At 46.5% G+C, this 26,764-nt stretch overlaps 4 protein-coding genes across 6 annotated transcripts; all 4 read left to right on the top strand.

The window, feature by feature from the left end:
- Positions 1 to 1,671: 1,671 nt before the first annotated feature.
- Positions 1,672 to 13,442, top strand: LOC146237463 (uncharacterized). 3 transcript variants are annotated; one of them, XM_084685512.1, is made up of 17 exons: positions 1,672 to 1,777; positions 5,019 to 5,127; positions 5,531 to 5,658; positions 5,839 to 6,135; positions 6,324 to 6,377; positions 6,627 to 6,698; positions 6,897 to 7,009; positions 7,261 to 7,314; positions 7,872 to 7,910; positions 8,133 to 8,185; positions 8,399 to 8,540; positions 8,922 to 9,059; positions 9,651 to 9,750; positions 9,861 to 9,976; positions 10,260 to 10,433; positions 11,133 to 11,222; positions 11,362 to 13,442. In XM_084685512.1, exons 2-17 carry the CDS (start codon positions 5,021 to 5,023, stop codon positions 11,476 to 11,478), a joined length of 1,794 nt encoding a protein of 597 aa, XP_084541638.1. In that variant the 5' UTR covers positions 1,672 to 1,777; positions 5,019 to 5,020; the 3' UTR covers positions 11,479 to 13,442. The 3 variants fall into 3 exon arrangements, with proteins under 3 accessions (XP_084541638.1, XP_084541637.1, XP_084541639.1); XM_084685511.1 differs by lacking the exon at positions 1,672 to 1,777 and adding an exon at positions 2,018 to 2,368; XM_084685513.1 differs by lacking the exon at positions 1,672 to 1,777 and adding an exon at positions 2,018 to 2,368 and having other exon boundaries at positions 6,630 to 6,698.
- A 356-nt stretch (positions 13,443 to 13,798) lies between these two features.
- LOC146237464 (B-cell receptor CD22-like) lies at positions 13,799 to 18,752 on the top strand. The gene is made up of 8 exons (XM_084685549.1): positions 13,799 to 14,893; positions 15,165 to 15,509; positions 16,311 to 16,559; positions 16,658 to 16,927; positions 17,041 to 17,128; positions 17,302 to 17,359; positions 17,512 to 17,795; positions 17,961 to 18,752. Exons 1-8 carry the CDS (start codon positions 14,839 to 14,841, stop codon positions 18,025 to 18,027), a joined length of 1,416 nt encoding a protein of 471 aa, XP_084541675.1. The 5' UTR covers positions 13,799 to 14,838; the 3' UTR covers positions 18,028 to 18,752.
- A 191-nt stretch (positions 18,753 to 18,943) lies between these two features.
- Positions 18,944 to 24,092, top strand: LOC146237465 (NLR family CARD domain-containing protein 3-like). The gene is made up of 5 exons (XM_084685485.1): positions 18,944 to 19,760; positions 20,543 to 22,541; positions 22,772 to 22,942; positions 23,371 to 23,527; positions 23,959 to 24,092. The coding sequence occupies exons 1-4, from the start codon at positions 19,490 to 19,492 to the stop codon at positions 23,450 to 23,452; spliced, it is 2,523 nt and encodes an 840-aa protein (XP_084541611.1). The 5' UTR covers positions 18,944 to 19,489; the 3' UTR covers positions 23,453 to 23,527; positions 23,959 to 24,092.
- LOC146237466 (ribonuclease inhibitor-like) lies at positions 23,533 to 26,426 on the top strand. Its single transcript, XM_084685582.1, has 5 exons — positions 23,533 to 24,132; positions 24,772 to 24,936; positions 25,064 to 25,237; positions 25,541 to 25,587; positions 25,822 to 26,426. The coding sequence occupies exons 1-5, from the start codon at positions 23,960 to 23,962 to the stop codon at positions 26,361 to 26,363; spliced, it is 1,101 nt and encodes a 366-aa protein (XP_084541708.1). The 5' UTR covers positions 23,533 to 23,959; the 3' UTR covers positions 26,364 to 26,426.
- The last annotated feature ends 338 nt before the right edge of the window (positions 26,427 to 26,764 follow it).

The raw sequence follows: 26,764 nt of genomic DNA on the forward strand, positions 1-26,764 counted from the left end.
TCCGTGAATGGTTGTGCAGTGACTCAGAGTGTGTCTGTGTGTATGTGTGTGTGTGTGTGTGTCTGTGTGTGTGTGAGGGCATGGGATGTGTCACGGTCTGTTAACCTGTGTGAATATGTCTGTCTGTCTGTGTGTGTGTGTGTGTGTGTGTGTGTGTGTGTGTGAATGTCGGTGCATATCATTACATCAATCACAGAATCCCCTTGACATCCACTCCAGGTCTCTCTGACACACCCTCCACCACCCCTCCCTCCCCTCCCAGTTCTTCTCTTGTTCCCGTTTTTAAAAACAAACACGTCCCCCCCCCCTCCTCCCGGCCACCTCCCCCCTCCTCCTCCCCCCTCTCATCCTATTTTTGATCACATTCCTGCCCCCTGACTTCAGAGGCTGGCCTCTTGTGACGTCAGGTGTTTGTGTGATTATTGGAGCTCTGTCTGGGAGAACCCTCTGGCTGACACACACACACTTACACTCTCTCTCACACACACACACACACACACACACACACACACACTCACACACACCGAAGGTCTGTGTAACTTTCATGAATTTGAATGTCAACAGTTTCTGTGCAAAATAAATCGTTATTAAAGAGAGACAAGGGAAAAGAACAGTCTTTGCTTCTTATTGGTCTCTCTGTCACACACACATTCACACACTGACACACACATACACACACTCTCTCAAGGCAGCCAGGAGGAAACGGCTGTATAATGATAACAGATTCTCAGACAATAGGCCCAAGTCCCACACACAGTCACACGCACACACACACGCACACACACCACACACACACACAAATCCACACACACACACACCACACACACAAATCCACACACACACATGCACGCACACACACACAAATCCACACACACACACACACACAGGCCTAGTTTAGCTTCGAGGTCAGAAGGGTCTAGTCTGGACGTCTGATGGTCTCCTTTATTTATCAAACACAGAGCAGTCCGGAAATACCACGCACATTTCCCAACGTTTATTTAAGATATTATAATTGTAATCTTTGTTTTTTTGTTGTTTTTTAATCTTTATTTAAAAACTGGTCTTAGATAAGGAGCGTGAGATGTATCAGCAGCACATGTAATGCATTTATTATAGAAACGGTGGTAGTTAAACATAGTCTCGCCAAAGTAGCACGGCCCGGTTTAATTACTGACCTACACTCCACACTACTGGGCTAAACAAGTGATCACTGTTTATAAAGATTAGCCGCTTCTGTCATGGCTCATAATTAGCACGTGTTACATTACATTTACCTTTAGTCATTTAGCAGACGCTCTTATCCAGAGCTACTTACAGTAAATACAGGGACTTTCCCCCGAGGCAAGTAGGGTGAAGTGCCTTGCCCAAGGACACAACTTCATGTGGTTATTTGTTTGTTTATTTCACTGTCCTTCGTGTTTATATTTGGAGTCTGTAGATAAGAGAGGACCAGAGGCCGGTCTCCAGGATTAGAGATCAGAAGGGTGATAAAATGGTTCCTAACGCCACCTGGTGTTAATGTTTTAAACTACAGAATATGTGACATGTTGATTGATACTTTACTGTACATTATGTGACTAATTGTTATCGTTGCGTTGACACTCGCATTGATTATGACGTCAAAGCGGCACGTACATAATAATGTCACATAACCAAACATTTCCTAGACTAGATCAGAGTTTTACGGCAGACATTTCACCGCTTCAAACATAGCTTGACCTACTGAGATCGACAGTCGACTACAACCACAAACCGTTTCTGTGGAACAGAACACGAGGTAACTAACACGAGTATTTAATTGGACATAAAAGGAAAATGTACACATTTCAACTGGTCTTCAAATCAGACTTCAGGAAGTTCGGGGGTTTGGGTTTGATATACAAGTTATTAATTAGTAAAAAAAAACTGGAACGACTGATCACGTGGTCCGTGGTGTGGTTGTAGAATTGCAGTATGAACGCCAGAGGGCGCCTTTGTAATGTTTTTGTGTCCGACTGTCCAAACATAAGGAACCGCATCAAGACAGCCAAAAGAGGAGGAGTGTGTTTCACCAACTGTCAGCGCCCCTGCTGCCACCCCAAACTGTCACCACATCGCATACTCGACCCTTGGCATTCTTGTGCGCAACACGTATATGAAGCCTGTTCTTCTTGTCTGTTCAGGGCATTAACCGATATCCAAAAAAACGGAGAGACACAAAGAATTGGAAGGAATTTAAATACCGTTTAAGCGTGTCGTTGTGTGATCTATTCGTGCTTGTAGCGGATTATCGATGAACGTTCAAGGCGGTAGCCTATCGCATATTTGACAGCTAGACTTCTGGTTCTTGTGACTCGCCCCCTGTCCTAAATCTGACCTAAAAAGGGAGGTAAGTAAGGACAGACTGTCCTCCCTTAGTTTTGTCCAAGTTTGTTACTATGCCTCTTTCCCGTTAGCTAGCCATGTATTTTTGATGTCAACGTTGTACGGTCTAACTCTACTGTAAGTGTAAGAACACTTTGCTGGAGCTCTTCAGAAAGGCAGATTATGGTGTATGTTTTTGTTGTCCGATGACAACCCAAACGTGTTCTGACAACCCCGTGAACGTATCGTCACTATAAATCAGCACAGATCCGTAGCTTGTTCGGAAAGACATTTTCTTGTCTCTGGCATGCTAAGTAGCTTTAAGGCTAGAGACTTGGAACCTATTGTACCATAATTCTTTCAAATCCCTTCGTTCCTACTGGAAACAGCTTCTCATGCTGGCTCAGCATTTTACCCACTTACACACACTCTTTCTCTCATTCCTTCTATACCCCCCCCCCTCTCTCTCTCTCTCTCTCTCTCTCTCTCTCTCTCTCTCTCTCTCCCTTTCCCTTCCCAAAACGTTCTCTCCATCATTTCACCCCTCAGTTTAACGATCCAGTAGCTATGGCGATTAAAGACACCAGGCCTTCTCCAAGGGTCTTCCTCCTCTCCTGTGCAAAAGGCTACAGGCAGCATACACACACACACACAGAAACCATGCAAGAATATACACACACACACAGTCTTGCATGCAGACTTTCTCTCTTAACACACACGTGAGGCCCATAAGCTACCCACTTCTTAACCTCCTAATTGGATGAGGATGATGGGACCAGGTGGACCTGGTGTGTTTCAATACAGGGGAGGGGAGGATGGGAGGGAGAAGAGAGGGGAGGGGAGGGGAAGGGAGGGAGAAGAGAGGAGAGGGGAGGAGAAAGGAGAGGGGAGGGAGGAGAAGGGAGGGAGGAGAGGGGAGGGAGAAGAGAGGAGAGGGGAGGGAGAAGAGAGGATAGGGGAGGAGAGAGGGGAGGGAGGGGAGAGAGGAGATGGGAGGGAGGGAGGGAGGAGAGGGGAGGGAGGAGAAAGGAGAGGGGACAAACAAACTTTTGCAACTTGAGACTGTCTCTCGTCTACCTCTGGGCCACACAGCAATGCTTAGCGTCGCTAGAACGCAGCCGATATATGGAGCGAGAGAGGGAGGGGAGGGGAGGGGGGGTTACAGAGAGAGAGACCACACCGCTGCTCCAAAGGAAGGAGAGGGAGATGAAGAAGAGAGAAAGAGAGGAGGGATGGTGTGTCAGAAGGGTTGACTCATATCAGTCTCTGTGCCCGCCACGCCTAGCTTCACTCCCTTTGTGTGTGTTTCCGTGGGTATGCAAGCCTTGTCTGGCCTGCACAATTATCTTTTGACTTTGTCTTTATCTCAAGCTGTTGTTGACACTGTGATTACACTCCTTTGGCCTGCCTCCCTCTCTCCCTCCTCCCCACCCCTCCTCAAATCCAGAGCACAGGAACTGTGTAAAATTTAATCTAACAATAATGTACAAAAACTGATCACTGCTAGTTGACTCAAGGCACTGTACATTTTTACACATCCCTTTACCTCAGAATTTGCATGCAACACACACACACACACACACACACACATCCTGTCAGTGTTGTAGGAGAGCGCACACACACGTAGCCTCTAAGAAACGGCGTCCCAGCCCAGCGAACTGTCTTCTTTACATCACTTCCTGTATTCAGGGCTACATAGCTTTCAGATGCTAGCAGAACCTCCAACCCCAACCAGGAAGTGAACTGTACTCATGTCCTGTGTCTAAAGGACAGTAGTATAGCTAACCGCTACTAGCATCTTTCACTTCCTGGTCACCGTCCTCAATACCAAAACTCCCTAGCAACAGCAGCAGAGTATATTTTGGTCTGTCACTGAAACAGCCCTGTCAGTGTCAATGTTATTACAACGTTTACTTTTGTGGTGTGCCTGTGGCCTGTTTTTAAGAACACATTTTACAGTTTCAGTGTCACTGCTGTCTTATCTCTCACTCTTACTGTGGTAAAATAACCTCTCTGTCTCTAAGTCTCACTGCTGTCTTATTTCTCACTTTTACTGTCGTAAAATAACTATATCATTTCAGAATGCATTATTGGCGTGACTGTTCGGGTTGAGCAATATTGCCAAAGCAGTCCATATTGAAGGGACAATATAATAAATATATATATTTTATATTTTTTTATATTTTTTGTAGTCTAACAATAATAATATAACAAAATAACAGTAGCATAGTAAGTTGACAGTAGAAGTTACAGTTGACTGTAGAAAAGTGATAAATGCATGTTAAGATACAGAAAGGTTTTAACAATCACACAAGGTTGATTCACCCTCCCTCAGGTTGTGACATTGAGGTACATATCTAGCGGCAAGACTTGCTGTAGGCTCTTCGCCCAGAGATATCCTTAATTTCTCGTTTACAATAAGCTCTGCATAGTTTTCAATGAACTGGTTACATTTTTGGAGATATTAATCTCTTATATGTTTATACTTGTAACATTTAAGTTTTAAAATATAACTCTCTCCCCCCCCCCCTCTCTCTCTCTCTCTCTCTCTCTCTCACTCTCTCTCTCTCTCTCTCTCTCTCTCTCTCACTCTCTCCTCTCTCTCTCTCTCTCTCTCTCTCTCTCTCTCTCTCTCTCTCTCTCTCTCTCTCTCTCTCTCTCTCTCTCTCTCTCAGTCATGTCTCGTCGGAGTGCCCGCCTAGTGACAGGTGGGTACTACCAGTCAGACGAAGACTCAGACAGCAGCACAGTCACCAGTGTGTCGTACCGGGAGAGCCCAGTCAGGTAACACTGTGTGTGTGTGTGTGTGTGTGTGTGCGCGTCTCGAACTTCACATGCTGGTGTAACTCTTTTCTAAACTTCTCCTGTATTTAAACCTGTATTCTTTACCCTCTCTCTCTTCCTTCTCTCGATCTCCTGTCTTCCTCTCTGTCTCTCTCTCTTCCTGTCTCGCTCCTCTCTTCCTCTCTGTCTCTCTCTCTCTTCCTGTCTCGCTCTTCTCTTCCTCTCTGTCTGTCTCTCTCTTCCTGTCTCGCTCCTCTCTTCCTCTATGTCTCTCTCTCTCTTCCTGTCTCGCTCCTCTCTTCCTCTATGTCTCTCTCTCTCTTCCTGTCTCGCTCCTCTCTTCCTCTCTGTCTCTCTCTCTTCCCGTCTCACTCCTCTCTTCCTCTCTCTCTCTTTCTCTCAGGGTATTTAAGAAGAGAACGGGGGGTCGTAAGACAGCCTCTCGCACCTCCAGTCGTGCCAATAGCGTAGCCAGCACGGTCAGCAGCACCGCTCTCAATGAGCCAATCACAAACGCCGAAGAGTACATTGGTATGGATGACTTCACTTTGTCTTGTGACATGTTGATGTTCATTGCTGTGTTTGTGACTCAATGTCCTTACATTTTTCATTTTCTCTCTCACTTTTTTTTCTCACTTTTTCTCTATCTTTCTCGGTTTCTTTCTCTCAATTTCTCCTCCTCCCTTTATTCCTCCCCCTCCCTCCCCCCAGGCATGGCCCCAGCCCTGAGGGAGGCCCAGCGCAAACAGACCATGTGGGCTTGCCCCAGCTCCACCCCAGCCCCCACCCACCTCCCCGTGCTATCTCCAGCCCCAACCCCCGGCCCCGTCCTGGGCCTGACCCGAGCCCACAGACAGAGCCCCTCTCCTGGGGTGCTCTCCGGCCGAGGCAGCCTCCTCCGGGAAAAGCTCCAGGGCGGAGTGGAGAGCTCGGGGTATTCGTCGTCTGAGGGGCTTTGCAGCAACACGGCCACCATCACCAGCTCTGGGACAGACAGCTACGACAGACGTGAGTAGTGTAGGGCGTGTGTGTGTGTGTGATGTGATAAGGACATCTGAGTTCCTTTGTGTGTGTGACTGTTTGTGTGTGTGTGTGTGTGGTGATAAAGACATCTGACTGTGTGTGTGTGTGTGGTTTATTGGTCTGCTGGTTTCATGCTGCAGCTTGTGAGAGCGGATGGTGTTTGTGTTTTGCAGGCGTGCCCCAGTCTCCTCCTGCACCCAACAGCAAACACAGCACCTGCTCTTCAGGTGAAAACAGTCCCCCTGCTCCTTAGCATTAGCTTCATCCAATCGTCAACATAGGTTCTTAGCATTAGCTTCATCAACTCATTTAATGTGGATAGATAGCATTACCTTCATCAACTCACTTAATGTGGATAGTTAGCATTAGCTTCATCAACTTACTTAATGTGGATGGTTAGTATTAGCTTCATCCACTCAATTAGACCTCCTTGTAAGCTTGACGTTAACAGTTTTTTCTATGTCGGTCACCTATAGCAGGTGTGCTGTTTGCTCCTGAAGTGAGGAAGGCTGTTCTGGTCCTCCTCATCCTCGTCCTCCTGACCTTTGGTGAGTGTGCCTTCCTCACAGCCTCCACACATCGTAGAACACCAGTTTGATCAAGCGCACCAACAGCCATTCATCGTCTCCCTCTCTCCTCCCCTCTCTCCTCTCCTCCCCTCCCCCCTCCCCTCTCCTCCCCTCTCTCCTCTCGTCCCCTCTCTCGTCCCCTCCCCTCTCTCCTTCCCTCCTCCTTCCTCTCCTCAGGTGTGTGGTGCATGCTACCCATCATGACCTCGATGACTCAGAACCTGTTAATGAAGGTGAACCAGCCTGTCATGACGACCCCTCCCATCATCCCTCCGCCCCCTAGAACCATGGTAGGGCCTGCTGGCTGAACTCTACAAACACCAGAATGTGCACCTTAAAAGCAATTTTGAAAAGACAATTGTGTTTAATCTCTCTCATTCTCCTCCCCTCTCTCTACCTCTCTTTCTCCCTACCTCACCTCTCTCTCTCTCTCTCTCTCTACCTCACCTCTTTCTCTCCACCTCACCTGTCTCTTTACTCCTTTTTGTGATCATGTCTCCCCCCCCCCCCCCCCCCCGCCTCCTGTCTTCTCTCTGTCCAGGAGAGAGATTCCAGACTGAACTTAGCTATTGAAGAAAAGATGCAAAAGCTACTGGTAAGACTTATTACATGTGGGGGAGGGTGGGTGGGGAGGAGAGGAGGGTGGGAGAGGGGAGGGTGGGAGAGGAGGGGAGGGAGGGTGGAAGAGGAGGGGAGGGAGGGAAAGGAGGGGAGGGAGGGAGAGGAGGGAGGGTGGGAGAGGGGAGGGTGGGAGAGGAGAGGAGGGGAGGGAGGGTGGGAGAGGAGGGGAGGGAGGGTGGGAGAGGAGGGGAGGGAGGGTGGGAGAGGAGGGGAGGGAGGGAGGGTGGGAGAGGAGGGGAGGGAGGGTGGGAGAGGGGAGGGTGGGAGAGGAGGGGAGGGAGGGTGGGAGAGGAGGGGAGGGTGGGAGAGGAGGGGAGGGTGGGAGAGGAGGGGAGGGAGGGTGGGAGAGGGGAGGGTGGGAGAGGAGGGGAGGGAGGGTGGGAGAGGAGGGGAGGGAGGGTGGGAGAGGAGGGGAGGGAGGGTGGGCACCACTGCTAAGATCAACTCAGGACCTCAAGAGCATGGTGGTGGTTTCTCTGACTGTGTGTGTGTGTGTGTGTGTGTGTGTGTGTGTGTGTGTGCTCTCTGCAGAGAGACATGGAGCTGAAACAGCAGAGGCTGGTTTCTGAGGTGAGACACAGTCCCGCTCCTGCTCTATCCCGACTTCCTGTCAGCTAAACAGGAAGTCAACCATCTGTATAGACTGTGAAACTAACCAACCATATCATTGTTGTGGTAGAGCAGTCAGCATTTTACTGAATGAAACTTCAAATACACCGCCCATGTCTACAGCCGACATTAGCTTTACATTTTTATTTTTATTTTCTGCTTTTTTCCTCCTCCCTCCTGCAGGTGGAGCTAAGACTGCAGACAGACATCAGAAGCATCAGTCAAAGAGTGGAGAGGTGAGACTCTCCAGCTGGTTGGCATGGTGACATGACATATGTCATGTTTTATAACCTGGTACAAACAAAAACAAAGATTGTTTTGTTTGACCAACGGTCACACAAGAGATGCCACATAAAAGATGCCAGGTTATAAGGAAGCCTATACAGATTTACACTAGCAGACTTTGTGTAGTATTATATAATTGTGTGTGTGTGTGTGTGTGTGTGCAGTGTTGTGTCTCAGCAGAACGTGCGTCTGGACCAGGAGGTGTCAGGGCTCAGCTGGCAGATCAGAGACCTGCAGAGCGACACACACTCTGTCACCTCAGGACTCATGCAGAGACTGGAGAAGCAGCTCTCACACACCACCAAGGTACACACACACACACACACACACACATGCCCCACTAAGTTACACACACACACACACACGCCCAACTAAAGTACACACACACACACGCCCCACTAAGTTACACATATACACACACACATGCCCCACTAAGGTACACACATACACACACTACCAAGGTACACACACACATACACACACCACCAAGGTTCACATACACACACACATGCACCACTAAGGTACACACATACACACACCACAATACACACACGAATACAGTTCATAAACACGGTTCAGACAAGGTTACCATGTGTATTAAAATCTACCCGCTGATCCACTTCCAAAACTCGATAAAGTTTTCTGCATTTGAACGTGGGACTGAATCCCCTTCCTGTTTCCTGTCAGCTGGAGCAGGAGCTGTCCTCCATTAAGATGGCCCCGCCTCCAGCCCCTTGCCCGGAAACGCCCGCCGCCGCCCCTAGCAACGAGCTGACCCCTGAGCTGAAACTGGCCTTGGAAAAGTGGTTCAGTGACAGGGTCAAGGTGAGGGGAGAGGGAGGAGGGGAGAGGGAGGAGAGGTGGGGGTGGGGAGGAGAGGGAGGAGAGGAGAGGAGAGGGAGGAGGGGAGAGGGAGGAGAGGTGGGGGTGAGGAGGAGATGATGGGAGGGAGGGGAGGAGTTAGAGGGAGGGGAGAGGAGAGGGAGGAGAGGAGAGGGTGAGGAGGAGATGATGGGAGGGAGGGGAGGAGTTAGAGGGAGGGGAGAGGAGAGGGAGGAGAGGTGGGGGTGAGGAGGAGATGATGGGAGGGAGGGGAGGAGTTAGAGGGAGGGGAGAGGAGAGGGAGGAGAGGAGAGGGTGGGGGTGAGGAGGAGATGATGGGAGGGAGGGGAGGAGTTAGAGGGAGGGGAGAGGAGGAGGGAGGATAGAGGTGGGGGTGGGGGTGGGGAGGAGATGATGGGAGGGAGGGGAGGAGTTAGAGGGAGGGGAGAGGAGGCGGGAGGAGAGAAAGTTAAGGCCATGGAGAACTAATTTTAGCGACAGAGTACAGAGAATGGACAGAAGGAGAAAACACATCTCTTCTCCTTGTGTGTCTGTGTGCATGTGTGTATGTGTGTGTGTGTGTGTGTGTGTTAGGACCAGCAGATGTATGTGAGGCAGACCCAGCCTGTGTCCAGCTGTAAGGACTGTGGCCCCCTGGCTGATAGGATGGCTGACTTTGCTCTGGAGACCCAAGGTTAGTGACATCACCACTTCTCTCCCGTGTTCTGATTGGTCCATGTCACATGGGAATAACAACGTACCTCGACAGTAACTGTCATCTCCAAACTGTGTGTGTGTGTGTAGGGGCCAGTGTGATCAGCACCAGGTGTTCAGAGACCTACAGGACCAGGTCAGCGTGTGTTACTCTGTTTGGTTTTCCCCTGTGGTACCCTTCAGAGAGCCCCCGCACCGTCATACAGGTACACCTATCTCTCTCTCTCTCTTTGTCTCTCTCTCCCTCTCTCTCTCTATGTCTCTCTTTCTCTGTCTCTCCCTCCCTCCATCCGTCTGTATTTTGTTCTCTCTCTCTCTTTCTAGCTTTCTTTCTCACTTCTCATTCTCTCTTTCTCTGTCTCACTGTGTTATGTGTTTGTCATTCACTGTCTCACCTACAATGTCCTTCTTTACTTCTTTACTCCTTCGACTGTCTGTTTGTCGATCTTGACGACCCTTTTCAAACACCAACCACCCACCCGTCTCCAGGGTAACCAGGTGCTGTTGCCGGGGAAGTGCTGGGCGTTCCATGGCGTGCAGGGTACCCTGGTCCTCTCCCTGTCTCACCCCGTCCGCATCACTCATGTCACCCTGGACCACCTCCCACGATGCAACTCACCCACCGGGCGCATCGACAGCGCGCCTCGAGACTTTGAGGTTTATGTGAGTAGTGCTGTGACCTTTGAACCCTGGGGTTGAGGTTTATGTGAATAGTGCTGTGACCTTTGAACCCTGGGGTTGAGGTTTATGTGAATAGTGCTGCGACCTTTGAACCCTGGGGTTGAGGTTTATGTGAGTAGTGCTGTGACCTTTGAACCCTGGGATCGGTCCTGGCTTGGTTGGGATTTAGGAATGGAAGCAAGAGGCTTTGTATGAAGACACCTTCAATCAGAGTTGTTGATTCTCTCTGACGTGTTTGTCTCTCTCTCTCCCCAACCCTCTCTCCCTCCCCCCTCACCCCTCTGTCTCTGTCTCTCCCTCACCCCTGTCTCTCTGTCTCTCCCTCCCCCCTCACCCCTCTCTCTCTGTCTCTCCCTCCCCCCTCACCCCTCTGTCTCTGTCTCTCCCTCACCCCTGTCTCTCTGTCTCTCCCTCCCCCCTCACCCCTCTGTCTCTGTCTCTCCCTCACCCCTGTCTCTCTGTCTCTCCCTCCCCCCTCACCCCTCTGTCTCTGTCTCTCCCTCACCCCTGTCTCTCTGTCTCTCCCTCCCCCCTCACCCCTCTCTCTCTGTTTTTCCCTCCCCCCTCACCCCTCTCTCTCTGTCTCTCCCTCCCCCCTCACCCCTCTCTCTCTGTTTCTCCCTCCCCCCTCACCCTTCTCTCTCTGTCTCTCTCTCTCACCCCTTTCTCTTTGTCTCTTAGGGTATGTCCACTGACTCTGAGGAGGGGAATCTGTTGGGGAAGTTCACTTACGACCAGGATGGAGAACCCACCCAGACCTTCAAGCTGCCAGTAAATCACCCGGGGCCTGTCTCAACACTGCCAGAGTGCATCCTTCACAGTGCTCACTTACGTATTCTACAGTACCTCTGTCTTCTATGGAAAAACTCTCTCACAATCTCTCTTCCTCTCTCTCCCCTGTCCTCCTCAGGATCAAAGCGGGGCTGTTCATCGTTTTGTGGAGCTCCGTATCCTTAGCAACTGGGGTCACGTGGAGTACACATGCGTGTACCGTTTCCGTGTTCACGGGCAGATCGCCGGAGCGTGACCCCCCCACACACGCCTCCCTCAGACCAGGTCCTCTCCAACGACCTCAAACAGATCTTCTTTTTTTGTGCATCTATTAAAAAAAAGACTAACTCGGCCTAAATCGCAGTTTCCTAACAGCTAGAATCAGGGTGTTGTGATCAAGACTAGATGAGAGGAATGTAGGGTAACCATGCCTGGCTGGAATATAACCAGGTTTTACTGGGCTGGGAGTGGATATGGTCCTCTGCTTGGTCAAAGATTTCAATGGGTGGTGCGTTTGTTCCAGTGATCGATTAGATTTTGTTGTACTTGTGAACTTCCTCCATGGTGAGGAACAGGAAGCTCTCTCTCTCTCTTGCTGAGTTCTTTGATGATCTATACAGCGCCTGTCAGTTTGGAAACACTTTTCTGTTTTTGAGAGACACATGTTCCTGTTGTTCATATGCAACAGACTAGGTCATTTAACGGGATGAAGATTTACCTAAACCAACATGTACAGATATTGATACAAAAAACTTCATTTTCATCAAACTGTCACCTTAGGCAATATGTGGAGAACATGCCAACTAATTAAGTACATGTAGGTTAAGGGCCCTACAGACCAAGATTGAGGGATTGAATTCCTGCTTTTAAAATGATGAGCAGCAGGTGGTTTTTTCTCCAGAATGATAAATCAAATCAAATGTATTTGTATAGAATGATAAAGGCTGTGTTTCTACAGGCTCTGTAGCACTGAACACAACTGCCTCAGAACTCCAGCCACACACACACACACACACACACACACACATGCATAGAAACACACAGTTCCAACACATACACACAGTTCCAACACATACACACAGTTCCAACATCCAAAAATGCAGTTACAAAGGCAATACCGACACACACTCACGAAAGGTTGACGTTTGTAAATTCCAGTTTTTTTTCCCTGAGAGTGTTCTTTGCAGTATTTTTACTAAAATATTATCTTTTAGAGTTAAAGATGTACGTATGCTTGAATGATTGTTTTACCTTATGCTTTAAATGCATTTGTCCTGTGTGGCTATTCCGATATTTGTGACACAACATTTCCAAACAATGGGGGATATTTTAAGGTTGTGTTGACAGTCACACAGTAAACAGTGTTGTGAAATATGATCTGCCCAAACATTAAGTTTAGCCCATGTCTGTGTTTGTTGTTTTAGAGAATACTGAAAATAATTATTTACAGTCAATGTTTGTACTCAGTTTTGGTCTTTAACAGAAGATTACCGCAATACTTGAATTTGTGTTCATTTGTGTGACCTCAACAAACCAATTATGTTGGCTGTTTTAGTATCTTAATTAAGTTTACATACATACATATTTACCGCACTACATCCACCATTGTAAAATAGTACTTTTTTTTTACTGTGTGTAGTATTATAGCAGTGGTAAATGTGCATCTCCAATTCTAGGAAACTGCACTTTCTTATGGGGATATTTTGATTCCATGCTGTTTAACAGAAAGCAGTAAGCTAAAAGATATACAGATGTAAACATTTAAGTTGTTATATCATGTTGCTCTTGTGGTGACCCACAGTTCTGTATCTTACGAGATATTTGGTCATTTATTTTTATGAGTACAGAGTTGGCTTATGAAGCACTTTTTTATAGACGTACATATTATAAACCTTTCAAGAATTATTTAAATATGTTCATTATCAGTACGATTGTTTTGATGGTCCACATTAGATTTATTTTTTATTTTCTGTTGTCACAGTGACTGTTACGACAGCTAGGAGTCAGTTTTGTGTTCATGTAACAGTTAGAAACATGCTAACAGTGGAAGTAAATCTAATGCACCTACAAACCAGATGTAGGCACACTCCAATACTATCATTGTGGTTGCCCCCTGCTGGTAGGAGGTTGAAATAGAAGGCAGTACTCAGTTGAAAAAAAAATCAAAATCTTACCTACCACAATTAAGACATTGCTTCAAATAAACAATGTAAAATGCTATTTTTGTATTAATTTATAAGTGTTCAGGTTGGATAGGTTTTGTACCCCCAGCCCACAATCTTAAATCACAGTGTTTATAACCCCTGTTTTGGTATTTGTTATGTGAAGGCTATATTATGTTGTCTTTAACTTAAGTGTTACTATTACATTTAGGGATGCACCGATATCAACTCTCTCCCCATCTCTCTCCCTCTTTCTAACTCTCCCCCTTTCCCCCTCTCTATTACTCTCTCCATGTCTCCCCATTTATTTCTCTCTCACTCTCTCTCTCTCTCTCTCTCTCTCTCTCTCTCTCTCTCTCTCTCTCTCTCTCTCTCTCTCTCTCTCTCTCTCTCTCTCTCTCTTTCTCCCTGTAGTTCCCCTTCCCTCACACACACATGCAGTGTTAGAAGTGGCCCCAGGACAGCATCCTTCTGGTTAGACAGCAGTCTGGGGGCTTGTCTCTGCTCTCTGTGTTTCAGCCACAAGACTGACCAAACCTCTCTTCTCTGTCTCTCTGTTTCTCCCTCTCTCACTCACACACACACACTATTTCCTTCTCACTGTTTATCTCTCTTTCTCTCCTCATCTCCATCTTTCCCTCTGTCCAACCTGTGTGTTTGTGACAGACCCTGTTTTAAACCATCAACAATAGCTTGGGCAGCAAGTAAATGTAGCACTTGACTTTTGGGATTATAAAAAGACAAAATATATTAGACATCCTTGAATGAGGAAATGGAAAACCTTCTTGACAGCGCAGCAGTCATTCTTGTACAGCATGTAAATGTCCTGAAGAGGAAGGAAGCTGTACTCTGAGCTTCTTTACTGTTTATTTAGAGTACTTAGAACCATCAACCACAGACTTCACCCTCACTGTTCAGAACAACACACTGCCAGCAAGTCCACCAACCCCCCTCCTCCCTTCCTCTCTGTAAGTTCCATCGACGTGAACGTATCTTAAAAATACAAATGCCTTGTTCTTTTTTGCGTTATTTCATGTGTAATAATTAAGGTTTAAATATGTCAAAATTTTGCAGTAAATAGCTGTGTTTGATGTTTTATTCTGTCAACACGAGGCTTGCTATAGATAGGAAGATAATACATACTGTATACTAGTTAAATACAAGTTCCAATCACACCTGTGTTTGCGTTTACTTTCATGAAGGTTCAGCACTTTCAATGTATTGTAATGAGCTTGTTTGGTGGGAGAGAGCCAATAGCTAAATCTAAAATGGTGTAAATCCCGCCCATTCTGCATCTAATTGGCTGAAGTCCAAGCCCCTCCTCCAGAGTCCTGGGGTTCAACAGCATGTTAGAGAGGCTGTATTCTGTATTAGAGGAACACCAAGTATTCAGTTATTAGTGTGTTTTGTTGACCTCTGTTGTGTCTGTCAGACTGCAGGGTGGTGATGCAGATATGGAGTTGAGAACTTCAGGAAGTGTGTTTGTGGTCTTCCTCTGCTCTGTGGCAGGTATCTATGACCTTGTTTATCTTTCTTTAACTTTGACCTTTAACCTTAGTCCTTATTAGAATGATGGTCCAAAGTCTACTTCAACCATCACCAAGTAGGTTTATCAATCAAATAAATGTAATCAGTTGATACTTGTGTAAAAATACATTATCTAACAATGAGAAAAATTAATGTCTTAATATATGTATATTGATGAACATTTTGTCATTTTTATTTGAGAAGTGGGTTTGTGCTTCCTCTAATGTGCTGGTGATGTGTGACTGTGTTGCAGTGGTGCTGGGTCAGCCTGGCTGGGGAGTGACTTACACCCTCCAGAGAGTCTGTGCCTTGAGAGGCTCATCAGTGGACCTGTCCTGCTCCTATACTTACCCCAGAGGTACAGTCACTAAAACACTGTGGTTTACCACATGGAAGGATGGTGAAGGTACAGAGGACCTGAGTCTGGACCCAGAGTATGCAGGTCGTGTGCAGTACCGTGGGGATAACAAGAGTGAAGCAACCCTGACGATCACAGACCTGAGAGAGAAAGATGCTGTTAAGTACAAGTTCAGGTTTATAACAAACCAACCAGAAGGGAAATGGAAGGGTGAACCAGGAGTCACTCTCTCTGTTACAGGTACAGTTATACTGTGTTACTCTACTGTCTGTGTCTATTCTGAATGTTACTGTTTAGTTACCGTATTTTCCAGACAATAAGTCACACTTTTCTTTGTTTTTGCTGGTCCTGCGATTTATAGTCAGGTGTGACTTATATATCAAAATATATGTAATTTAACATGTTTTTAAATGTTAATTCATTCTGACTGACATGAACCAATAAGTAAACATTACTGTCTACAGCCCGATTCAATGGATTCAGGGATGTGGAATGAGATAGAGAGCTTGGTGAACTTGCTTACCAGTAACTAGCTTGTTGGACTTGTTGGCTGGCTGTAGCTGAAATACCGGACACCTATTCAGCCCGTTGTTCTGTGTGCTATTGTGTAGATGAATAACTTTCAAGATTAAATGTCTGTTCTTGGTCTTGCATTATGTGAAATACATTTCTAAGATAAACGCGACTTATAGTCCAGTGCAACTTATATATGTTTTTATCCTCTTCATGACGCATTTTTTGCCTGATGCAATTTATAATCTGGAAAATACTGTATTTTAAAACATTAACATAGATCCTTTATCAAGCTCCTACAGTCTGTCCCAGCAGTCTACAACACCTTTATTCCTGATGTGTTCTAACTGCAGCTGATCTAAGTGTGGAGCTCAGAAGCCAACAGTAGCTGGAGTGTGTCACTCACTAGTCTCTGCTGTCACTGACAGGGGTGGTGCTGAACATTGTTCTGTACTGAGACTCTGACCTTGTGACCTGAGGACAGGGCTTGTATCACTGTTAGATGACTGCTGTTGTTTCTGACCCCAGATCTTCAGGTGAAGGTGACTCCGTTCACAGTGATGGAGGGACAGAGGGTGACCCTGACCTGTAGCTCCACCTGTCGTCTGACTGGTAACCCCTCCTACATCTGGTACAAGAACAACCAAACCAGGCCAGAGACCCAACAGAAGCTCCTGTACCTGGACTCAGTCAGCAGTGAGGATGCAGGCAGATACTCCTGTGCTGTGACAGAACACCAGCATCTCCACTCTCCTGAAGAGACTGTCAATGTCACATGTAAGACTCCCAGAGTTTATAAATGACCTCAGTCAACCCTGTCTTCTAACTTCAAGCTGTTCGTCTCTTTATTACTACTATACTCTATATTGCCCCAGATAAGCCAAGGAATGTATCAGTGTCAGTCAGTCCCTCTGGTGAAGTAGTGGAGGGCAGTTCAGTGACTCTGACCTGCAGCAGTGATGCTAACCCACCAGTGCAGACATACACCTGGTACAAGGAGAACATCACCTCATCTAAATCATCTGGACAGAGCTACACCATCACTAACATCAGCTCTGAGGACAGTGGAGGATACTACTGTCAGGCTGGGAATACAGTAGGAGCTACAAACTCCTCTGTTGTAATGATCACTCTGACTAGGACAGGTAGGAAAATAATATAAATAAATACATATCCACCATGGCTTACTACATTCTAAAGGTTTTTGTCACCATGTGATGTACAGTGCAGGCCTGGTTTCCCCTGTTGTGTTGTTCAGGGATCTCAACAGCTCAGGCTGCAGCAGCAGGAACCACAGTCTCTGTTCTCCTGGCCGTCATCCTCCTCTCTGCCTGCCTCCTCTGCAGGTGAGGAAGGGACTTTAAATGTAATGTTGTACTGGGTATAGCTGTGTGTACTACTAAACAATACAACTGTAGTGTTTGGTTTCTTCCTTATTACAGATCTGTATTTGTTTAGATGTATTTTCACCATGCATAGGTAGAACAGTGATAGATTTTTCTTTTCCATTTATTCACAGGAGAAAGAAGTCTGCCAAACCTTCTACTGATCCCAGGCCCTCGGCAGACAATGGACAGGTGTGTGTGTGTGTGTGCATGTGTGTGCGTGTGTGTGTTTGTGTGTGTGTGTGTGTGTGTGTGTAGAGTTTCTGGTATGGGAGAAAGGCAGGAGGTTGGACTACTTTGTGTATGATGTTTGTTTTTCTCTTTATACCTCTTCTCTCCTCCAGGGGGACTCTGGTCCTGTGTATGACAACTCCTCAGCCATCGCCCTGAACCCTGTCCCTGCTGTCCAGACACACACACACACACACACAGACACACACACAGACACACACACAGACACACACACAGGCCAGCATGATGACGTCCACTACGCCAGCGTCGACTTCTCTCGCTCCAAGACCCAGAACGTCCCCCTATACTCCAACAACCAATCAGTGCAGCCCCAGAACCAGGAAGAGGATGTGCAGTACGCTGCTGTACAGTTCAACCGGCCTGTTCCTGCCCCCCGGTGAGCATATCATGTCAGTACATCATATGGAACAGGATTGCATTGATATAACATTATGTATCCCAACTGGAAATTCAGTATTCCAGCAGGTCAAACACAGTATCTCTGACTCTGTTTTAAATGTTGAAGCTAACGGTGTTGACGTTCCTTGTTGTCTGTGTTCAGAGTCTCTGTTCAGACCACTGAGGATCCCTCTGCTCTCTACAGCACCGTCACCAAACCCAAGCACTGACAGCACTCAAATATGCTCAAACTGCATGAACACAAAGGAACACACACACAATACGACCATACAATCTTTAAAATCAAGAAGGTGTTGGGACTGTTACGATTTTTATTTACTGTAGCTGTATTTCTGTTTTCCCTGTTAGAGGGAGGTGCAATAGTCCTGTTTGCTTTAGTGGACAGAGATCTTGTAATACATTGAATTAAATATTTTATTGTGTTATCTTATCTTGATTTAGAAACATAATGTTTGTTGCGCTAAGATCACGCATGTATTCTGTATCTTATAGATGTTTTTATGATAAAGTAGTTTTGGTGTTATGGTGAAGTTAATAACAATTTATTTTGTTAATTTATGTTTATCAGTTTTAGACTGTTGACTCTAGACTGTAAAAACATTGATTTTTGTAATGAACTTAATAGATTAATCAATGAGTTGATCTGTTAATTGATTGATTTCTGTAATTAGTATATTGCTTGGTCTGATACTCAGACTGCAGACTGCAAAAGACGTGTGTCATCAGTTGTCAGATATATTCTGTGTCTTCAGGGTTGATGTTTGTCATTCAGAATTATTTTATTCCCTCAGATGCACTCGTAGAGTATTTCTCCAGTCCTCTGCTGTTGTTGTGGGTCTGAGAGGACATGCAGAAGCACAAACATTTGTGTTGCTGATGTTTTGCTGATGTCAACTCATAGTTCATTTATCAATAAATATAAAAAAACTGCAAAGATTCTCATTCTTAATAAAAACACTTAGACTATAAACTACCACATTCTACGGCCTTTTAACTCTTATCATGTGATGAAGTCCACCTAGCATCTGTCTCCGGCTGCATATCCCAGCCCCGGAGATACAGAACGTTTCAAACGTACAGTCCATGGTTTCAGCTGAAACCTTTTGAATTATAAATAAAGGCTCAAAGTCCGTTACTGTTAACGGCAATAAAGGAGATACGGTACGGCGCTCACTTGCATGGAACGAGTTGCCGACGTCGAACGGTGAGTTCCCCGCTCTGTATTTAACATGACTAAACGGTGGGCCTAATGTTTAAGTGGATGACATTTGTATTGATTAATGCAGCCTACATGCTAATTGGCTAATGCGTATTTACTGTATTTTTTGTTTTAAGTTATACGTATCCACCCCATATGTTCTAAATCCACGCCTTGAGCTCAACCTTTTCCAGGAGGCCTATCAGCCATTTTGTTAGCCACCGTGTCAACCTTAGATGGGGCTTTAAGTGGCCAGTGAATCAGACCGTTCCTTGACTCTGACCACTGGAATAGACTACTGGAACTACGCACTACTGATCTTTGATCTTCTTCTGTATTTACATGCACATCGTTTAGTATTAATATGACTTCTAAAACGAATGGGCAAACGTAGGCCTGAGATAAAGAGGCTTTTATCTTGCAGGTAAAAAAAAATAAAAAAAAACACGGGATAAAGTAACCGTGACAACGTCATGGCGACTACTATGTTGATGCTCCTCCTGAATCACCTGGAAGAGTTGGAAGCGGAGTCTTTCAAACGTTTCAAAAAGCTGCTCAACCATGAAATTCCAGATGGTTTCAAACCCGTACGAGGGGACCAGTCGGAGTTGGATAGGACGGACACCGCGGAACTCCTGATTTGTGAGTATGGAAGCGACGGGTCACTGGTCATCGTGCAACACATCATGAGGAAACTGCGTAGGAACGACCTCGTCCAGTCACTCGAGGAGAAGAGCAAGAACGGTGAGTTGTCTGTTAAGAATAGAATAACATAGAGTATAACAGAATAGAAGATAAACAACGGAAGTAAAGGAAAAGTGAACAGAATTTGCCTTCACAGAAACTGAAAGATAAGATAAGCAAGTGTATATGACTTTTGTATTGTGTTTAGGTCTGTAGGGTATAATCATTATGAACATTGATTGATTATGCTTCAAAGTCTGACTGAGTTGTCCTTATAGGAAATAGGCAGAGAATATTGCTGAGGAAATGTTACCTTGTGCTGCCTACGGGTCATTGTGACCCACCTTTTGCACCACGACGGTGGGTCACAATGAGCCGAAGGCAGCACAAGGGTTAAGTACATTTAGTTCTGTTTCTTATGGCTCTTACCCTGAATGCAGTGAGACCCTGACATGCATCCCTCTGCAAATGCCTTCATTTAGCAGACATTTTTATTTAAAGTCACAGGGGATTCGAACCTGCAACCTCTTGACGTGTACTTTGCCACTGAGCTATATATTTAATCGATTAGATTAGATGAGATTCAACTTTATTGTCATTGTGGAGAATTACAGGTACAAGTGTAAAAGCATAGAATTAATGTACAGTAAAGCCAATCTCAGGCTATAAATTACAGACACTACAGAGACATATTATGGCAGTGGAGATAGTGTGGACAGTATGTACAGTACAGCACATAACAGAAGCTTCTGTTCTCCATTTGTCTACTTTAAATGGCCCAAAGTTATTCCCATGTTGCTGTGCCTCTTTCTGAAACCATCGTCCTTCCCTGTGGTCTTCAGTCAGTAAATCGGAAGCACTGTGGGAGAAGAGCCAACGAGAACACAAAGCACGTCTGAAGAGAAAGTACGTAGCTGTACACCGGGGCACGAGGGACGAAGTCCCACTGGACAAGATCTACACAGAGCTCTTCGTCCTCGAGGGCAGAAGCGAAGGGGTCACCACCGAGCACGAGGTGGTGTTGGTCGAGCGAGCAAATATGACGGCAGGTTCCAGAGGTGTGGTGGTTAACAGCGCCGACATCTTCAACTGCCGGTACGGAGGCAAGATCAAGACAGTTCTGACGACTGGAATCGCCGGGGTTGGCAAAACAATTACAGTGCACAAGTTTGTTCTCGACTGGCTGGAGGGGAAAATCCATAAGGACATACAGTTCACCTTTATCCTTCCATTCAGAGAGCTGAATTTGATGAAAGATGACGCAAGTATGCTTGAGCTTCTCTTCATCTTTCACCCAGAAGTGAAGGGCATAGAATTCGAAGACCAGAGAGTGCTGTTCATTTTTGACGGGCTGGACGAGAGCAAACTCCCTTTGGATTTTGCGAGCAACGGAGTGTTGAGCAAGCTCGACAAAGTTTCTTCGGTGGATCAACTTCTGACAAACCTCATCAAGGGCCACCTGTTTCACAACGCTCGCATCTGGATAACCTCACGACCTGCCGCCGCCGACAAGATCCCACACGACCTCGTCGGTCGTTTCACAGAGATCACAGGGTTCGACAATTCCCAGAAGGACGAGTACTTCAGGAAGGCGGTCCGTGAAGACCAAGAACTGGCAACCAGGATGATCACCCACATCAAGTCCTGCCGATCCCTGCACATCATGTGCCATCTACCCATCTTCTGCTGGATCTCACTCAGGGTTCTGAGGGAGATGATGAAGAAGGGAAACAGCGAATCCCGGACTGAGATTCCGAGAACGATTACCGAAATGTACATTCACTTCCTCCTTGTGCAGACCAGTGTGAAGAATGAGAAGTACAATATGGGGCGGGGCCGCAGGGGGAACCCGAAGGAGCTGTCGGACGACGACCAAACGCTTGTCCTCAAGCTTGGAGAGCTCGCCTTCAAGCACCAAGAGAGTGGGAAGATCCTGTTCGATGAGGACGACATGAGGGACTGCGGCGTCGATGTGGAAATGGCTTCCGTGTGTTCCGGAATGTGCACAGAGATCATCAAGGTTGATTCCGGTCTGTACGATGAGAAAATGTACTGTTTCGTACATCTCAGCATCCAGGAACTGTTTGCAGCGTTGTACGTTTTTTGTGTGTTTGTGAAAACCAACAGGAATCTACTTATGACAGAGGAGAGTCTGAGGACGGCTTTTCAGTTATCCCGGTTTGGGGACCTGCCAATGACATTTGGGAAAAAGCAAGAAATTGAGGATGAAGATCACGTTTATTATCCCGGTGTTTCATATCTAGAACATGTAGTACTCACCATCAAGTTCGAGAAGGTTGGGGCGACTTCATTTCTTCCAATGAGTTGCAATGCCTTCACATCGTTGTCGGCCTTGCTCAGAACTGCGGTGGACCTGTCCTTGGCGAGCGAGCGTGGACACTTGGACTTTTTTGTCCGCTTCCTTCTGGGCATCTCCCAAAAGGACTGCCAGGCTCACCTGAGGAGCCTTCTGACTCCGGTGGAAGGAACCCCAGGGAGCCTTGACGACACAGAGAAAAACATCACAGAGACAATCACTTACATCAAGAGCAAGACCAGAGAGGAACCCCGCCCAGGATCAGCAAAGAAAGAGAATCTAAATCCAGAGAGACTGATCAACATGATACACTGCCTGAACGAGCTGAACGACGACACGCTACAGAGGGAAGTGCTCGCTGAAGGACGTTGGAATGGACTGACCCCCTCACAGTGCTCTGCCCTGGCCTACACATTGACAGTTTCCAGTCAACCGTGTGACGTCTTTGACTTGAAGGCCCACAACGCATCTCCAGAGGGCCACTCGAGACTAATGCCACTCCTAAATCGGTACAAAACTGTCCTGTGAGTAGAGCCACCTGACATCTTACCATGGTTGCTTTTTCATGAAACTTTTATGATAAATCATAAGTAACATATTATTAAAAAAACAAGTCTGTACTTGTATCTTACTTGGTGATAATGGCCAATGGCAATATATTTGGATTTGTTAGCAAGAGGCTATCATCATCATCATCCTAATGTGTCAGGATGTGTTAAGAAACTCTGTTAATGTTTGCGTGTATATTGCTTAGGTTGGACTGCTCTAGAATAACACTGGAGACGTTTCAAGCTGTGGGTGCAGCTCTCAAGGCAGTAAATAACATCAGGGAACTGGACCTCAGTGATAATGCAGTAGGCAATGAGGCGATGAGGCTACTCTGTGATGGTCTAAAACACGAGAGCTGTAAACTGCAGACACTAAGGTGGGTGTCACATGACCTACGTGTGTACAGTGTGTGTGTGTGTGTGTGTGTGTGTGTGTGTGTGTGTGTGTGTGTGTGTGTGTGTGTGTGTGTGTGTGTGTGTGTGTGTGTGTGTGTGTGTGTGTGTGTGTGTGTGTGTGTGTGTGTGTGTGTGTGTGTGTGTGTGTGTGTGTGTGTGTGTGTGTGTGTGTGTGTGTGTATATGCGCATGTGTATGTGAGACAAACTCTCTCCCCTGCTGTCAAAGGTTTTAGCTGTTTAATTTGCTTGTTTTATTTAATCTCAAAGACTGCTAAAAAAACAAAAACAAATCCCCTTTTACAGTATAATTATTATAGATCACTATGCCCTGCTATGTTAGGTTATATGTTGGGTTTTATAATATATACAGACTGTTTTTACATAGACTCTTTTAATACTTGGCCGAAGGTTGGAGAGATGCTGTCTGTCCAGGGAGGCCTGTGTTTGCCTCCACCAACACCAAGCTGGAGAGACTGAGCGTCAGTGGTAACGACCTGCAGGACTCCGGCGCAGAAGTTCTGCTGTTTGGGCTGACGTCTTCACACTGCTCACTGCAGAGTCTGAGGTAGGCTGAGGTAGGCTGAGGTAGGCTGAGGTAGGCTGAGGTAGGCTGAGGTAGAGTCTTGTTGGGCTGACATCTTCACACTACTCACTGCAGAGTCAGAGGTAGGCTCTCCTGTGATACAATAAAGAGACCCCCTCTTTCGACCAAACAACAAGCTGATGTTAAAGTTGCAGATTTTGTTCCTGAAACGTTGATTACAAATGTTGAAAAAAAAACGTTAAAAATCGTTAACAAAAAACAATAATCAAACCATCAAAATAATTAAAATGAATCAAATCTAGTCCGTAACTTTGTTATTCTGTTAACATTCGAAAATCATACCTCATATAATACCTCGAATTCCAAATCAAATCCATAATATCCTGTTTAATGCTGTGACGTGTCCTGTACCAACCACGTGTCGTTGGTGTTTTTCTGTGTTCCGCCAACAGCATGGAGGGCTGTGGCCTCACGGGGGCTGTGTGTGCGACAGCAGCTTCAGTCCTGAAGTCTGCTAACTCAAGGCTGAAGGAGTTGGATCTCAGCTCCAACCGCCTCGGAGACTGTGGAGTGCAGCTCCTGTGCGTACAGCTAGGGGGCGCCAGCTGCAGCGTACGAACGCTCAGGTGAGTCCTGGTTTGAGAGGACTTGGTGCTTAGTCAGCATGCCTGTTCCCCCCCCCCCAGCATGGCTTTGTGATTGTAACCTATTGTTGTTGTTTTGTTGTTGTTTTGTTGTTGTTGATATGAGGTGTAGCAGTAGCAACAACTCGTTTTCGTTTAATTTCTGTCCCCTTTTGATTTTCTGTTGTTCTTTTCCTCTCTCTCTTCCACGCTCGCTTTTCTTTCTATCTCTCTCTATCTCTCTCTCCGTCTCCCTTTAAGTATGTGCCATGTCCTTAAATGTTGGTGTATTTTGTATCTATGTAATCTACGCGTTTATGTGAGGCTCTGTACAAACCAGATTTTTTCCCCCTTAAAAACAGGACAAGAGTATTTTTCAACGGCTCTTTTTCTCTCCACCCCCTCTCTCCCCCTTTTCTCTCTCTCTCTCTCTCTCTCTCTCTCTCTCTCTCTCTCTCTTCTCTCTCTCTCTCTCTCTCTCTCTCTCTCTCTCTCTCTCTCTCTCTCTCTCTCTCTCTCTCTCTCTCTCTCTCTCTCTCTCTCTCTCTCTCTCTCTCTCTCTCTCTCTCTCTCTCTCTCTCTCTCTCTCTCTCTCTCTCTCTCTCCCCCTCTCTCCCTCTCTCCCTGTTTCTTTCTCTCCAGGTTGGGAGAATGTGACCTGACAGAGGCCTGTTGTGCAGAGCTTGCCCAAGCCCTGTGGTCTGATATGACGTATCTGGATCTCATGCATAACAAGATACGAGACCCTGGGGTCAGAATACTGTGTGAAGCTCTGGGAGACCCACGCTGCAAACTGCAAAAACTAGGGTTAGTGCCAAGGCCATTATTTGATGGAAGTTTTGATTAAAAATCCCACCTTTTGTTTAGTAAAGTGCAAAGCTTCACTTCAAAACTGTTCAGCAGTTTGCCCACTATTTTCTTGACTTCCCTACAGGCTGTCTGGTTGTGATGTGACAGAGAATGGTTGTGGCTTCCTGGTGTGTGCGTTGCGTTCAAACCCCGGACACCTGGAGGAACTGGACCTGGGCCACGATGACCCTGATGACCCCGAGGTCCAACTCTTCACCCCCCTGCTGGAGGAGCCTGGTGTCAGACTAGAGAAGCTCATGTAAATACCACTTCTCCTTGATCTCTCGCTCTCTTTTACCCTCTTACACGCTCTTTTCTCTTTTTCTCTTCATCGCTTTATCCCTCTGTTTCTTTCTCTCCCTGTGTCTGCCTATTTCTCTGTCTCTGTATTTGATCTCTCTCCTTACATCTCACTCTCTGTTTCTCTGTCTCTCGCTCCATCTGCCTCGCTATTTCTGTCTGTGTATTTGATCACTCTTTCTCTCTCTTGCTCATTCACTTGCTGTGCATTCATGTGTCCATTCCTGGTCATCATTAGTATCTGTCTGTGTTTATCGACCAGACTCGGACTCCAGAACGGGGAAATTAAAAGAACGACACTCCTGAAGTGTAAGAGTTCCGCCGTTGCTATGTTACCGTGTAGTCACGCAATACATTTATCACATTTATATATTTATAGCCAAAGTAGAAAAACACAAAACATATAAAACTATCTAGAATTGCTTGACACTTGAGACCCCATTTCTAACATAACTCTAATCTTACAACCCCTCACCTCTTTCTCCTCACCTCTCTCTCCTCACCTTTCTCTCCTCACTTCTTGCCTGTCCTTCCTCTCTCCAGACACCTGTCCTCTCTCGTTTGACGACGCCAGCATGTGCGCAGGGCTCTCTCTCTCCCGGGATCTCCTGAGTGTTTCATGTGCCGAGCGGATTGGCGGAGAGTCCAGCCACGCCCAAGGGAGGTTTGCCTATCCTCAGGTCTTGTGCAGAGAGGGTCTGATTGGACAGTGCTACTGGGAGGTAGACTGGAGGGGTCAGGCGTGTCAAGTGGCTATGACACGTCAGGGAATCCAGCGAGGGGGGGAGAGTGAGGATTGTGTGTTGGGGGTTGCTAAAGGGTCCTGGGCATTGATGTGCCACGCAAACAGCTACCAACTCATTCAGGGAGGGGAGCAGTCGGAGCCAATGTTAGTGAGCGGCTCTTCGCGAAGGGTGGGCGTGTTCCTCGACAGTGTGAAGGGACGCATCTCGTTTTACGACGTCGTCAAGGACACCGCCAGGCCGCTGCACACGGCTGTCGGCGTGGACACCGCAGAGCGGCTGTTTCCTGGGTTGTTTGTGGGGCCCAACACGACTGTATCACTCCACCAGCTGCCAAAGTAGGCCCCCTGGAAGTGCTCTACGCAGATTCAGCTCTAGAGGGGTGGGGGGGTGAGGGGGGATGGGGGGGCCTAGCAACCCACAAGGCCTCCCCTGCTGTTGTCCTACTCTGCACACACACACATACTGTTCCTAATCCCTGAGTCTCCTGACTGTCATTTGACAATCTTTTAAAAGTGCTAAATAATCAAACCAATACATACATGATTGAGTGCATCTTCTTAATGTATGCATTTTTTTTTTACCATGTGTACTTACAAAATAATGACATTAATAATGACAACTTGCGCAATAAACAAAATGAAAGCACTTTACCTTTCATTGCTTTCTGTGTCTTCTGTAGTGTGCAGTTTTACACATGATAACAGGTGTGTTGATTAACCAGGTGTGTTAGGTGTGTTGAT

Source organism: Hypomesus nipponensis, chromosome 21 (assembly GCF_054491055.1).
Source record: "Hypomesus nipponensis isolate SF chromosome 21, ASM5449105v1, whole genome shotgun sequence".
NCBI lineage: Eukaryota > Metazoa > Chordata > Actinopteri > Osmeriformes > Osmeridae > Hypomesus > Hypomesus nipponensis.